This window comes from Pelophylax lessonae (assembly GCF_965119305.1).
Source record: "Pelophylax lessonae genome assembly, chromosome: 4".
Classification (NCBI taxonomy): domain Eukaryota; kingdom Metazoa; phylum Chordata; class Amphibia; order Anura; family Ranidae; genus Pelophylax; species Pelophylax lessonae.
In genome coordinates, this window is record NC_138771.1 from 615,755,635 (window position 1) to 615,771,573 (window position 15,939).

The 15,939-nt window shown below is 43.6% G+C and overlaps 1 protein-coding gene across 1 annotated transcript in view; it reads left to right on the forward strand.

Moving 5' to 3' along the window:
• LOC309552835 (E3 ubiquitin-protein ligase Rnf220-like) overlaps nucleotides 1-15,939 on the forward strand; it is a gene marked incomplete at its 5' end in the record, with an annotated part of 64,873 nt that overhangs the window by 30,095 nt on the left and 18,839 nt on the right. The window contains 2 exons of the mRNA XM_082253744.1: nucleotides 586-628; nucleotides 9,173-9,253. Of these exons, the coding sequence (XP_082109870.1) occupies nucleotides 586-628; nucleotides 9,173-9,253 (124 nt within the window). The remainder of the gene's footprint in view (nucleotides 1-585; nucleotides 629-9,172; nucleotides 9,254-15,939) is intronic.

Here is a 15,939-nt window from a genome sequence, read left to right on the forward strand (position 1 = left end):
TAGGCCATCTTTATGTAGAGCAATAATTCTTTTTTTCAGATCCTCAGAGTCCTTTGCCATGAGGTTCCATGTTTAACTTCCAGTGACCAGTATGAGAGAGTGAGAGTGATAACACCAAATTTAACACACCTGCTCCCCATTCACACCTGAGACCTTGTAACACTAACGAGTCACATGACACCGGGGAGAGAAAATGGCTGATTGGGCCCAATTTGGACATTTTCACATAGGGGTGTACTTACTTTTGTTGCCAGCGGTTTAGACATTATTGGCTGTGTGTTGAGTTATTTTGAGGGGACACCAAATTTACACTGTTATACAAGCTGTACACTCACTACTTTACATTGTAGGAAAGTGTCATTTTTTCAGTGTTGTCACATGAAAAGATATCATAAAATATTTACAAAACTGTGAGGGGTGTACTCACTTTTGTGAGATACTGTGTATATATATATATTCCTTTATTTATTTATTTATTTTGCTGGTTTGATTAATTGGTTATTTTTTATTATTGCTATAAAATATTTCAGTTATTTATTTTTAACCTAATAGAATATATTTAACTTGAATTCTTTGTCTTTGCAGTGAGTCTGACATTGCTCCAGAGTCATCTCAGAATAATTCACAGGTGAGATGTGATCTGTAAAATAGAATTATGAGGCCAGGAAAAGAGAATGTGTTGGGCTAGGTTCACATGAGCCCATTGCTGAGGATATCTTGCTGCATTTAGGAAGTAAACGTTGACTTGCAGCTCAACATTTTGTGCTATGGCTACAGGGTCGGCCCTACCATGGGTCCCGCTGGGTCTATTGGACCCAGGCAGCACTTGGAGAGAGGCGGAAAATTGACTGCCAATTTTTTATCCCAGCAGTTTTGTTAGTCTCATCAGTTTGCGGTGCGTTACAGGTGGCATTTCCCCATCTCATACTGCCGCCCATAGTGCTAACTGTTGAGTATGAGGAGGCGGAGTGGCTCCTCCGGGGAACGTCCCTCACGTGATCGTGGGTGTGCGCAATGACATCAGACATCAGCGCACTCCATCTCACGCAGGGCAGGAGGACTGAGGACAGACAGCGGGTGTTGGTGGACTGATCTGGTGTTGAGTTATGGAAGAAGATAACCGTAAATATAGTATTTTCTAAATTTAATATTTATATAAAATAATGGATGTGGGGGCCTTTTGGTGGGCGTGTGGGGGGGGGGGGGGAGCAGCTTTTCATTCTTGGACCGAGGCAGCACAATGTCTTAGGCAGGGCCGGTGCTAGACTATTTTACGCCCTAGGCAAGACCAGCTACTTGCGCCCCCCCCCCCCCAAAAAAAAAAGGGAAGGGGTTAAATACTCCTCTATGTCATACCCAGTGACCCTGATCTGATGGTTCCTCCATGTTATGCTTTCATACCCAGTGACCCCCATATTCCTCCATGTCACACCTGGGGACCCTAATGTCCCTCCGTGTCACATCCAGGGACTTTGATGTTTTTCCATGTGACACCCTTGGACCCCAATATTCCTCCATGTCATGCTGTCATACTCACTGACCCTGATGTTCCTCCATGTCACACCCAGGGACCCCCGTGTTCCTCCATGTCATGCTGTCATACTCAGTGACCCCAATGTTCCTTTATGTCAGACCCTGATGTTTTTCCATGTCACAGCGAGGGACCCCGATGTTCCTCCATGTCACACTTGGGGACCCCAATCCCCCATGGCACACCCAGGGACCCCAATTCCTCATGGCACACCCGGTGACCCCCATCCTCCATGTCACACCTGGTGACTCTGATTCCCCATGGCACACCTGGTGACCCCGATTCCCTTTCATACCAGGGATGCTCCATGTAACACCCAGGGACCAGCTCAGTGCAGAGAATCACTTCCTGCCTGGGGTTAAGGCTGTTCAGCTCCAGCTGAAGAGGATCATCATGCAGGCAGCACTCTGGTGGGCTCCATTCCTGCCTCTTGGGGCCCCTCCAACAGTAGTGGAAAGCCAGGGCCTGATAGTTCCGCCACTGCCCAAGACACCTGGTATCTTTCTCTGTCCCTTCTTCCTCCCCTACCGCCACCTCTCCCCTCAGCTCACAATAATCATTCATGATGGAGAGAGATTGCCGACTCCTGGCTGCGCCCCTAGGTGGCAATGCGCCCTAGGCGGCTGCCTAGTTTGCCTAGTGGAAGCACCGGCCCTGGTCTTAGGCCAGCCCTGGGCTGCATACATACTAGCTGATTAGCTGTGGCCAGTTTGTATATGGCCAAAACATGGCAAAAATTCTGGTCAGAGGCTGTGTTCCCGTGTATATTCTCAAATGAGCGGTTACATAAATCTGACAGTTGCTTCTGGTTGCACACAGTATTTGCAGGCAATGTTCACAACCTCCAGCAGGGATCTACAAATTTTTGCCGGCAGCTGCCCCTGACACTTTTCGGCCATGTGAATGTAGCCTTAACCACTTCAATACAGGGCACTTTCACCCCCTTCCTGCCCAGGCCAATTTTCAGCTTTCAGCGCTCTCACACTTTGAATGACAATTGCGCGGTCATGCTACACTGTACCCAAATTTAATTTTTATCATTCTTTTCACACAAATAGAGCTTTTTTTTGGTGGTATTTAATCACTGCTGGGTTTTTTATTTCTTACTAAAAAATAGAAAAAAGTCAGAAAATTTTGAAAAAAAAAAAAAAGTTTCTCTTACTTTCTGTCAGTAAATTTTGAAAATAAGTAATTTCTCTCCTTCACTGATGTGCACTGATAGGCTGCACTGATGGGCACTGATGAGGTGGTACTTATGGGCACTGATGAGGTGGCACTGATGAGGAGGTACTAATATGCCGCACTGATGGGCACTGATGAGGTGGCACTTATGGGCACTGATGAGGTAGCACTTATGGGCACTGATAAGGTGGCACTGATGAGGAGGTACTAATATGCCGCACTGATGGGCACTGATGAGGTGGCACTTATGGGCACTGATGAGGTAGCACTTATGGGCACTGATAAGGTGGCACTGATGAGGAGGTACTAATATGCCGCACTGATGGGCACTGACGGGCGGCACTGATGGACACTGATGGACAGCACAGATGAGCAGGCACTGACTGGCAACACTATGGGGACTGATTGTGGGCACTGATGGTGGGCACTGATGGTGGGCACTGTGGGCGCTGATGGTGGGCACTTTTTGAGCTTTTATGTAATCAGGGCACTGATGATCAGTGCCCTGATTACCTTTTCTGTGTTCCCCTTTGCGATGGAGCCGCTGATCAGCTCTCCTCGCCACACACTCTGACTGTGTGAGGTGAGGAGAGCCGATAAACGTCACTTCCTCATTTACATGTGACCGGCTGTGATTGGACACAGCCGATCACATGGGTAAAGAGCCAAGTCATTGGCTCTTTACCAAGATCGGGGTCGTGCCGTGTCCTAGCAACACGGCGCGGGCACGATCGCCACTCTGCGTGTCCCCGCGGGCATGCGAGAGAGGTTGTTCTGGTGCGCCGTCGATGGCGTCCCAGAACAATAGCTGCACCGCTCCGCCGTCAATTGATGGTGGGCGGGCGGTATGTAGTTAAGCAGCCCATAGATCAGTGATGGGAAACCTTGGCACTCCAGTTGTTTTGGAACTACATTTGCCATGATACATGCACTCTGATACATGCACTCTGCAGTATAGCTGAGCTCCATAGGAAATGTAGTTCTAAAACATATGGAGTGCCAAGGTTCGCCATCACTGCCATAGATTATGTGATTTTCTGTCCTTTCCACTATAGGTGGAAGGACAGAAAATCGCTCAATTCCTCCATTAACGCAGTCCAACACAGTCAGTGTTGATGGGGGAATACTCCTGCAGTGCTATTGTGTTCTGCCGGTGGTGAGCCACCCAGGCTGCCAGAATACAATTATTATGTTTTGTTTATTTTACTGCCCTAGCTTAGGCCAACAGCCAGGGTAATAATCAGGCGTACAATGCAGAAGAAGAGGAATTCCATGTGTAGTTGCTCATTACTGGAAATTTTGGGATATTCCCTAGGCAGAAAATTCCCAGCAACAACCTTCAGAAACTAGGACTAGAATTTCAGCTGGCAACTGCAGAGCAATAACTAGATTTATATTATCTACCATTGTTCTGTTTTCCTTACAGAATAGAGAACAAGCCTTTTATCATTCAATAAAACCCTTTACAAGTCAATAGGAAAGAGTGCTAGTCCATCATTTCAGCATGGGTGGATTTTCTCTACCCATCCTCATCCTCTGTGACAATTCTGGCCATCTATAACCTCTTTAAAGTGGAATTAAACCTATGATTTTTTTTTTTTTAACCACTTCTGGATCAGAAGGTTTTGCCCCCTTAATGACCAGGCCATTTTTTGCAATTCGCCACTGCGTTAATTTAACTGACAAATGCGCAGTCGTGCGACGCTGTGCCCTAATAAAATTGATGTCCTTTTTTTCCCACAAATAGAGCTTTCTTTTGGTGTTATTTGATCACCTTGTGTGATTTTTATTTTTTGCGCTTTAAACAAAAAAAATAGCGTCCATTTTTGAAAAAAAAAAAAAAAAACAATATTTTTCACTTTCTGCTATATAACATTATTTTATATATATTAAAAAAAAAAAATATATATATATATATATATATATATGTAAAAAAGGGAGCAAGTGTGAATAAAACCGGGGGACTAGCAAAAACCTGCTCACCCGGCGCTTATAAAGTAAATGTCTATAATAACAAGTTTTAAAATAACATATATCTAATAAAAGTGTAAGCTGGTGCTATAACACAGAATCAAATAAATACAGGTGCATAAAGAGATTGCGATGATCAAACTCAGCAAACTAAAAACGCACTAGCAGCACTCAAACAAAGTGCAACCCAATAGCTGGGGAATACAGTCAATCAGAAAGTTCATGCACGGTGCCCAAATGACCTCCAGAAATGGCAGTCCAAAGCAGGTAAGCATCTTTAGACGTTCACCACACAGGACCCTTCACCTCACCACGGTGCTCACCCCTAAGGTAATACACTCACCAGATATCATGTCATAGAAAGCCCAAACAACAAGCCGATCGCCAGCTGAGAATGGACCATCCGACCTCCACTGTAAAGGGAACCGACCTCCACCAGAAATACTCCTGATTGGTCTCAGATAACCCGGTATTCGTTTGGTGGGGTGATCTCAAATTAGGCCCAAACGGTCAAAGGCAGTACATGTGAAAATAATAAGGTCTCATAGAACAGTACTGTTTGGCCGAAACCTCTTTATTTCCCAAAATCAAACATTCCCCTGTAGCAATTGCACTTACACAAAATGGTAAAAGACAGGCATTAAAAGCATACTGAGGTGTAACCTGCGTGTTGTCCCCGTGCAAGTACACTTGAAGTCACTTGCTGACGAAACGCGTCAGGGCGTGGTCACGCGGTCACGAGGTACGCCTGCGTCAGACGCCGGACCCGGATGCTCGCTCCAGCGAAGGTACCAGCGGCGAACACCCAGCACGGGGACCGGCTGCAACACGCAGGTTACACCTCAGTATGCTTTTAATGCCTGTCTTTTACCATTTTGTGTAAGTGCAATTGCTACAGGGGAATGTTTGATTTTGGGAAATAAAGAGGTTTCGGCCAAACAGTGGAGGTCGGATGGTCCATTCTCAGCTGGCGATCGGCTTGTTGTTTGGACTTTCTATGACATGATATCTGGTGAGTGTATTACCTTAGGGGTGAGCACCGTGGTGAGGTGAAGGGTCCTGTGTGGTGAACGTCTAAAGATACTTACCTGCTTTGGACTGCCATTTCTGGAAGTCATTTGGGCACCGTGCATGAACTTTCTGAAGGACTGTATTCCCCAGCTATTGGGTTGCACTTTGTGCGTTTTTAGTTTGCTGAGTTTGATCATCGCAATCTCTTTATGCACCTGTATTTATATATATATATCATATTATTGTATATATTATGCATATATAACATTCCTAATAAAAAGAATTTAAAAATCAAATTTTATCATCCTTTTAGGCCAATATGTATTCTGCTACATATTTTTGGTAAAAAATATCTCAGTAAGCGTATTTTGATTGGTTTGCACAAAAGTTATCGCGTCTAAAAACTAGGGGAAAGGTTTATGTCATTTTTATTATTTTTTCTTCTACTTTTCTAATGGTGGCGATCTGCAATTTTTAGCGGGACTGCGACATTGTGGCAGACAGACCAGGCACCTAACTGACATTTTTGACACTTTTGGGGGGACCAGTGACATTACTACAGTAATCAGTGCTAAAAATATGCATTGTTACTGTAATAATGACACTGGCAGGGAAGGGGTTAACTCAGGGGTGATCAAAGGGTTAAGTATATACCTATGGGGTGCTTTCTAACTGTTGGGGGGGATAGACTTGTGGAATCAACAACTGGTGATCCTAAATAGGAGGAACAAAGGCGCTCTGTCCTGATTCCTGAGAGAACAACGGTCTGCTGTGTTTACAACAGCAGACCGCCATTCTCTCTCCACGGGGGAGCAATTGCGGGTGCCCGGTGGCAATTGCGGCCACCGGCCCAATGAATCAGCTTCCCTGCTGGCTAATGGGCGCCCCCAGGACCGCCGTACAGGTATATACACAGTTTATCTGCAGCGGGCGGTCGGCAAGTGATATACAAAAACAGTAAATAAAAATAGATATCCATTCATAGTCTAATATAATTCCCAAAAATAACTAGCTTAGTTAGCGACACTTTAAATAAATGAATAAATTTATTTTTAGTGGAAAGCCAGAGTTCTGCTTTAATCACCTCAATAACGGACACTTTCACCTCCTTCCAGTCCAGGCCAATGTTCAGCTTTCAAAAATGACAATTTCTCAGTCATGCAACACTGCACCCAAATTACATTTTTATCATTTTTTTGAGACAGATAGACCTTTCTTTTGGTGGTATTTAATCTAATGATACACTGCCTGGCCAATAAAAAAGTTGCCACCTGGAAATAACTAAGCAACTAACTAAACTAAGCATGCAGTAACTATCCTATTGAATCGCCCAGACCAGCCCCCAGGCGACGTCACGTATGACGAAACATGTAGGGCATGGTCTACAGCCGTTACGACATCACGCTTCTCGGTTCTGGTTGGAGGGTGGCCGGTATTCCTCCCAGAAGCCGGGCTAGTGGAATGAAAATCGCAGGAACGCCGCAACAACATCACTGTCTGTACGCCTGATTTTGTCCAGTCCATTGTAAGTGCTATTGTTTTTTTTTAAATAAACGCTATGCCTTTAATGCGCTATGGGAGTTTCTTCTCTCTTTCATGCCTTATGGATGTGAGGACTGATGACCACCTATAGTGTTGTTGGATGGAGGTTCAATTGTTCATCTGATCTGACTACTTAACATTTAATGATTCACTTGATACATTGGAGGATATATGACCATTCCTATGGATAGATTGGGTACCTGGTTTGACCAGCTATAATCTAGTGGTCCACTTAATCTGGTAAAGAGATTACCTTATCACAGAGGGTGTGAAGTGCTCCTCCGGATTTTCTAGTCACCCTTTCTCACTATCCGTTTTGTGCTTCCTCTGGGATCGGTGGTGTCATCTACCCCCTTTTTTCTCCTGGATTTGATCCCTTTCTATGGACGTTATATGAACTTGTTTATTTATTATCCCTATTTATCAATTTTATCATGACCCTTTTTACAACCATGTCATATTAATGCTTCTATTGTTATTAGCGCTGCACTATTTGTTTATTGTTATCCTATTGGATAGTTACTGCATGTGCGCAAAGAATCAGTCAGCTGACTACCTGAATATATTGAATGACCATCGATGGATTTTTTCTTCCCTGATAATGATGATTTTGTTCCCTGATGGCGCATGCAGGGAGCATGAGACATCATTTTCACCCATTAGGAAGCAGGGAAGCCCATCCACGGAAGCGTGGTAGCAACTGCCGTCAGGCACCCGCGATCGCTCCCCACTGGGAGAGAACGACGGTCAGCTGTAAACACAGCAGATCGTTGTTCTCTCTGGAATGAACACAGAGAACCTGTGATCCTTCTATATAGGATCACAGGTCTCTGTGTTTATTTCACAAGTCCCTCCGCCATACAGTTAGAAAACACCCACTAGGATCAAACTTAACCCTTTGATCGCCCCTGGGTTACCCCCTTCCCTGCCAGTGTCATTATTACAGTAACAGTGCATATTTTTAGCACTGATTACTGTAGTAATGTCACTGGTCCCCCAAAAAGTGTAAAAAATATCAGTAAGGGGTCCGATCTGTCCGCTGCAATGTCGAAGTCCCACTAAAAATCGCAGATCGCCGCTATTACTAGTAAAAAAATAAAAAAATAAGAATTACATAAATCTTTCCCCTAGTTTGTAGAAAAAATAACTTTTGCGCAAACCAATAAGAATACGCTTATTGGGATTTTTTTTTACTAAAAATATGTAGCAGAATACAAGTTGGCCTAAAATAATGAAAAAAAAATAGATTGTTTTGGGGAATATTATATAGCAGAAAGTGAAAAATATTGTTTTTTTTTTTTCTGTTTTTTTTTTCAGAATTGTTGCTCTTTTTTTGTTATTAGCGCAAAAAATAAATAAAAATCAAAAGAAAGCTCTATTTGTGGGACAAAAAGGACGTTAATTTTATTTAAGTACAGCATCGCACGACCGCTCAATTTTCAGTTAAAGTAACGCAGTGCCAAATCGCAAAAAATGGCCTGGTCATTAAGGGGGGAAATCTCCAGAAGTGGTGAAAGAAAAAAGCAGAAAATCACATTTTGCATTTTCTAATAATCCTAAAGTATTTGGGAAATGATTTGGTCTACTCTGATGGGAAATCTGACAGATGTATTTGTAGAGGGTGCCAGATGTCCACACTGATGGATACCACAGAGACTACGGTATCAGAACTATGTACTCTACATCTCCATGTAACTCTCCTACAACCACATCTTTACTTCTGACCTTTAAGGAATCTGAGCAAGTATTGGCCAACCTCAAGGGTCAACAGTGGCCTATAATCTAGGCGATTGTCTAAAAGGTCAAAACCTTTCTTTGTTGAATGTCTGACTGTGTATCGGCACGCCTCTCCTCACTTGTGTGAGTGTAAATGGATCAGAGATGAAGCAGTAACAATAGTAAGTTAATCGTTATTTTTTATTTTTTTTTGTTCAGTCTCCGCTGACAGGACGAAACTCACGTAGCGAGTCACCACTGATGACCTTGGAAGATGGGCAAAAGCTTGACAGGCACCAGGTATGCCAGGACACAATGACATGAGAATGGTTGTTCATTGCACCAGGGTTTTTTGGACAATCACAAAATATGGCCAAAATATTTATTGCTATAGCTCCAAATTCTAGGAATCAAAGCGCAATATTCCCCACGTACACATTCACCTATTCAATGACGCTGGGTGCTGTAATGACCATAGGTTGGAGACTGTGGATACTCAAATTGAAGAAATGTCAACACAGCAAGGATTCCTCAAAAGGGTTCAAAAACTTTATTACGTGGTCACATAATACACAGCAACGTTTCAGAGCCACGCAGGGCCCCTTGCCCTTTTCAACTTTTAATAAGAGATCGACCTATTATCGGCAAAGCCGATATATCAAGGGCCGATATGCACTTTCCCCGATATTGACGAAATTTCGGGAAAGTGCTTGTACTGGAGTGATGCCTGCAGCTCCATAGCTGACGGTCATCTGTCTTATAATGACAACTGATGCGGCTGAGAAGCTGCTCAGCTGTCATTACAAGGAGCGGGAGGGGACGTCTCCCCCCTCCCGCTGCCTTCCGCGGCTCGCCCGGGTCTCCCAGGCCACCAGCCTGCACGGCCGCCGAAGACCCGATCAAAGCCGCATTCGGTTCTGATCGGTTCTCCATGCTAAAACCCGGAAGTGATGTCACCAGTGACATCACTTCCAGTTACTGTCTGGCGCCAGATAAAAAAAATGACAGCATTCAAAACAGCCAAACTTTGTGTTTTGAATGCTTTTAAGTGCAGAGGAGGGGTCTTTTAGACCCCCAGATCCCTCCACAAGGAGTACCTGTCAAATTCCCAAAAAAATTTTTTTTGACGAAAATATGGGCCCATATCGACTGATACCGATATGCATTGGCCAAAATATCGGTATCAGTATCGGCAACGAAAAATCGTTGTCGATGTTCCAGTTTAAGTTGGTGCCATGACTGATGCCTGTTTTAGGGTGGAACTATAAAACAACAGACAGAGGGCGCACCAGCCTAGCGCATTACCTTTATACAAGGCCGCTGATAGGGGGGGACCACCGGTCCTCTTGTAAGGGGCCCCGAGCACACAGGGGGGCCCACCCAGGAAGGGGGATTTGTGACATTTTTACAGAACTCTTCCTCCAGCAGCTGAAAACTGGTCTCTTCCCCTCTTCCTGCTGCCAGCTTTTATCTGCTGAGAAAGACAATTGTCCCTCACGAATCCCACTCTCTGTGTGCCCCCCTCCCAGCACTGGCTCTAATGTTGGATCTGCTCCTGAGTTTGTTATCTCTGTAACTTTGTTTCTCTCCCTCTGTCTATCTGATCCCGGAGATCTAACTGCCCAGCCGGTATATTATTTTCATCTCTTCTTCATTTTTATTTCTTAACTCAGTTTTTTCTTTTAGATTTAGCAAGAATTCTGTGAGTTATGTTGTATTTGTTTCTGCTAATAATGATTTTATTGTATTTGTAGCTAAATATAGCTTTAATACATTCTTGAGGGGGCTATCAGGTAGTTGTACGGGGCCCCGCAATTTCTATCAGCAGCCCTGCCTTCTTATACACTTTATTAGTACATAAAAGCAAGCAATATACTTGCAGTGTCAACAGGCATATTAAGGCACATATACAGTATAGCTGTGCTGGGGGAGAATACCATAGGAGAAGGAAGCTGGACACGGTGGGGGGGGGGGGGTCTGTCAGTGTAGCTGGAATTGCTCTGGGATCTCAGCTCACAGCCTACAATGATCATAGTACAGGCAACCACACTAAGTCTATGTTTCCACTAGTGCGACTTGTCATGCGACTTTGGACACAAGTCGCACTAGTGCAAATAGAGCCTAAAACTCATATAAATGGATCTGTATCCTTCTAAACTTTCAAAAATGTTCCTTTGTACCTTTTTCTTTTTATATATTGCGCCCCCTCCCCCCTCTCAGGAGAAGCTGCTAGCCTAAACGAGGCTATGAAGACAGGAGATCATGTTCTGTGAAGGATAGGAGGGATGAGAGGGATTGGGGCGGAGCTGGGCAGGTCTAGGCATGCCTGTCTAAGAAAGACCGACAACCTTTTCAGGAAGAGAAAAACAGCTTAGAAAATTCAGATAAAGGGAGATAGCGTTGTCAGTAATGAGCAAGAAGAGGCTGATTGTCTAGTTTAGATAAGACTTTCTAAGCTACACAAGCAGCTAGCCAGAAAATGAATAATATCAAAGATAAAGATATTTACCATATTAATAATAGGAAAAAATTCATTTTTGACTGGCGTTTCCCTTTACTACTACTTTAACCACTTGCCGACCGCTTAACGAGGATTTACTGCGGCAGCCTGCCAGCTGCTGGGCAAAGCGACGTAGACCTACATTGCTCGCCCACAAGCCTGTAGGGGGCGAGCGCACGCCACCAGCGGTGCGCTCCCGCCCCCGCTCGTTCCCTGGGGACCTAGCGCGAGTGACCGGCGGCTCCGATGTCCGCTGGCCACTCGCGATCTCCCGCAGGAGAGGGAGAAAGACAGACGGCTGATGTAAACACAGCTGTCTATCATTCTCACTGAAGTAGGCACAGAGGCTATGCGATCCTGCTGTATAGGATCGCATGTCTCTGTGCTTACTTCACTAGCCACGCCCCCTAACAGTTAGAATCACGACCCTAGGGACACACTTAACCCCTTGATCACCAATAAAGTTAACGCCTTCCCTGCCAGTGTCATTTTTACAGTAACAGTGCATATTTATAGCACTGATTACTGTAGTAATGTCACTGGTACCCCCAAAAGAGTAAAAAATGTCAGTCAGGGGTCCAATCTGTCCGCCGCAATGTCGCAGTTCCGCAAAAAAAAATCACAGATCACTGCTATTACTAGTTAAAAAAAAACAATAAAAATGACATAAATCTTTCCCGTAGTTAGTAAATGCAATAACTTTTGCGCAAACCAATCAAAATGCGCTTTTTGTGATTTTTCTTACCAAAAATATGTAGCAGAAAACAAATTGGCCTAAAATGTTAACAAAAATTTGATTTTTGTATTTTTTTTTTGAGAATTTTATATAAAAAAATGTGAAAAATATTGTTATTTTTTCTAAATTGTCGCTATTTTTTTGTTTATGGCGCAAAAAATAAAAATCACTCAGGTGATCAAATACCACCAAAAGAAAGCTCTGTTTGTGGGAAAAAAAGGGTGTCAATTTCATTTGGGTACATTGTCACACGGCTGCGTAATTGTCAGTTAAAATCACGCAGTGCCGAATCGCAAAATAGGGCTTGGTCATTGAGCAGCCAAATCCTCCGGGGCTAAAGTGGTTAAGCTTGGTTCCACCCCCTTCTACTTCTGAGTCTTCCTATTAGTCCTTTAGACCCCTTTTACACTTGTGCAAATTGTCCTGCCACTTGGGACTGCAAAATCACTTGAGAAGTCGTACCTCATGATTTCCAATGAGTACCGTTCATATCTGTGCGACTTCAAGTCGCAGCGACTTCAAAGTAGTCCCTGCACTACTCTGGTCCGACTTTGATGCGACTTGAGGTCCATAGCCCTCAAGATTACACAGGCATTGCTTCAAGACGCGTCAAAGTCACGCGACTTTCAGGTCGTACAAGTGTGAAAGGGGCTTTAACTCCCTTAGCGGTAACCCCGAGCGTGACTCGGGGTGTTTTTTTCATGCTAGGATCGGTATCCCTGAGTCACGCTCGGGATAGATGTGCAGAGCCTGTAGCGGGGTTCCTTACCTTCTCCTGGCGATCCAGCGATGATCTCCCATTGCTGTGATCGCCGCAGAGATCCCCGCCGCGCCGTCCGTCGCTCTGATGACTTCCTGGTTCCGTTCCCTGCAGCAGCAATGGTGCATGGGAGCGGAACTGGGAGGGAAATTGAAATGTTGCACAAAACACAAACACATAAAAAGGAAGTGATACAATGTAATCTGAGAGGATTACACTGTATCACCTTAGTATCAGAAAAATATCAAATATTATAAATTGTAAATTATAAATTATATTATTAATATATATATATATATATATATATATATATATATATATATATATATATATTATAATATTTATATTTTATAATATATTTATTATTAATATAATATTTATATTTTATAATATATATATATTATATATATTATAAATTATAAATATCAAAAAATTGTACCGCTTTTGGTACATAATTCCTGATATAATCATACCGCCAGGGAGGTTAATGAGATGGTGGCCTTAATTACGGAGATTGGTCAGGCTCAACTGTTATGGGAAAAATAAAGATCTGGATATAACTTTAGCTGCGTGTATCTTTGGCTTTACTACTTATTTTACAGATACAGTAAAAGCGATTGAGCTGTGGTATTACCTCCCTCCAACTGCCTACCTGCCTTAAACCACATGTTGCAGTCATCACCAAACGTGACCGTTTTATCTGTATGGGATTGCACCGCAACCATACAGGGTTGCAGCATAGCTCTTTTAGCCACCTACACAATGCCTATCAAAGTTCCTATGAAAAGTGATCTATCACAGATCGGTTTTTAAGAGATGCGGCAAACACAGCCGCACTTGTGAACAAGCCCTTAGTCTCTTTGCTGGAATAACAAATAAAAGGGTGGATACCACAGGTAATCTTCTTTGGGAAACATCTGCATTGACTGTAAGCTTCTATAAAGCAGAAACACCTTTTGGGTGAATACCATTTTTACGAGAAAGTGGTTTCCTTTTCTACCAGGAATTACATGACCTTTAAAATGTCATGTGCTCATATGTCATTTCTGCTTTTATCAAGGTTATTGCATACACTTCTCGGGGAGAGTACTGTATTACACTAAACACAGTCAGAATCAACCCATCTGCCTCCCCAGAGCTTAGTGCTTTACTCATAAGCTGGTCATACACCATACAATCAGATTGTATAACCTCCTTTAGATCTAACATCTACTATCTGCTTAAGGGCCGGTTCACACTATTGCGTGTGCGGCGATCGCATGTAATATCGGAGCACACTGCTCCTTCATTGATGCGATCCGATGTGCGGATGCGAATTCAGCCATACACTGCACCCGCACAAAAGATGCACAGGACCCTTTTTTTCCAGCCGCATCAGAATCGGATCGCACAGTGGTTCACACTTGTGCGATCCGATCCTGTGCGAACTGTCAGATATGCGATCAAACTGGGGGTGTCGTTAAGATTTCATTGATACCCCCAGCGTATCGCATATGGCAGTGTGAACTGCCAGATGTGCGTTTGCAATGCGGGAACAGGCTGCGAATTCGTGAGTGAACCGGGACTCAGGGCCTGTCTGATTGGATACAACCGTTTGCCGACCGCCTAAATGCAAATTGAAACAAACAAAAAATTGGCCGAGCTTTCAGTACAAACAAATATAGTGATAAGTGAAATAAAGTCCCAAATGGAATCAATTCATGAAAAACACAGAAGGTTTTACCCCCTTAATGACCAGGCCATTTTTTTGCGACTCGGCACTGCGTTATTTTAACGGACAATTGCGCGTTCATGCGATGCTGTACCCAAATGAAATCGATGTCCTTTTTTCCCCCCACAAATAGAGCTTTTTATTTGGTGGTATTTGATCACCTCTGTGGTTTTTATTACGCTATAAACAAAAAAAGAGCCACAATTCTGAAAAAAAAAAAAACAATATTTTTTTTAACGTTGTGCTATATAACATTCCCAATAAAAAAAAATTAAAAATCGAATTTTTTCAATTTTAGGCCAATTTGTATTCTGCTACATATTTTTGGTAAAAAAAAATCCCAATAAGCGTATTTTGGTTTGCGCAAAAATTTATCGCGTCTACAAACTAGGGGAAAGATTTATGTCATTTTTATTTATTTATTTTTTTACTAGTAATGTCGGTGATCAGTGATTTTTAGCGGGACTGCGACATTGCGGCGGACAGATTGGACCCCTAACTGACATTTTTGACACTATTGGGGGGACCAGTGACATTACTGCAGTAATCAGTGCTAAAAATATGTACTGTTACTGTAATAATGACACTGGCAGGGAAGGGGTTAACTAAGCGCCGATCAAAGGGTTAAGTGTGAGCCTAGGGGGTGTTTTCTAACTGTGGGGGGGGGGGGGTGGGCTTATGGAATCATCACAGGGACCTGTGATCTTAAATAGGAGGAACACAGGCGCTCTGTGTTGATTCCTGAGAAAACAACGGTCTGCTGTGTTTACAACAGCAGACCGCCGTTCTTTCTCCATGAGGAGCAAAAGCGGGTGCCCAGAGGCAATCATGGCCACGGGCCCCGTGGATTGGAGCCGACCCGGCTTCCTGGAGAGATGAGAGGCGTCCTCCAATAGCAAGCAGGGGGCGTGATGCCGTCGCCGTCACTGACCACACCCTACTAGTTTCGTCATAAATTACGTCATCGGGGTTGGTCAAGTACGGGTCGTCGGTGGACGGAGCCCATAGGAACGCCACGGCGATGCCCCAATGATTTTGCTTGAATGCTCGGTGACAACGGATCTATCGTGAGTGCAATGATTTTATTATGCTCAATAAATTGTTATCTTTTAATGCACTATTGGAGCATTTTTTTCTTTGCACATGACTGATGCCTCCTTCACCTACTGTCACCTGGAGTGTCTGGGGATTATTTTATAGCTGAAGATTGTATCTGGAGTCCCATACAGCTTCCTTGTATTTGATCAGATACCTGCTTGACCACTTATAATTTGGTGGT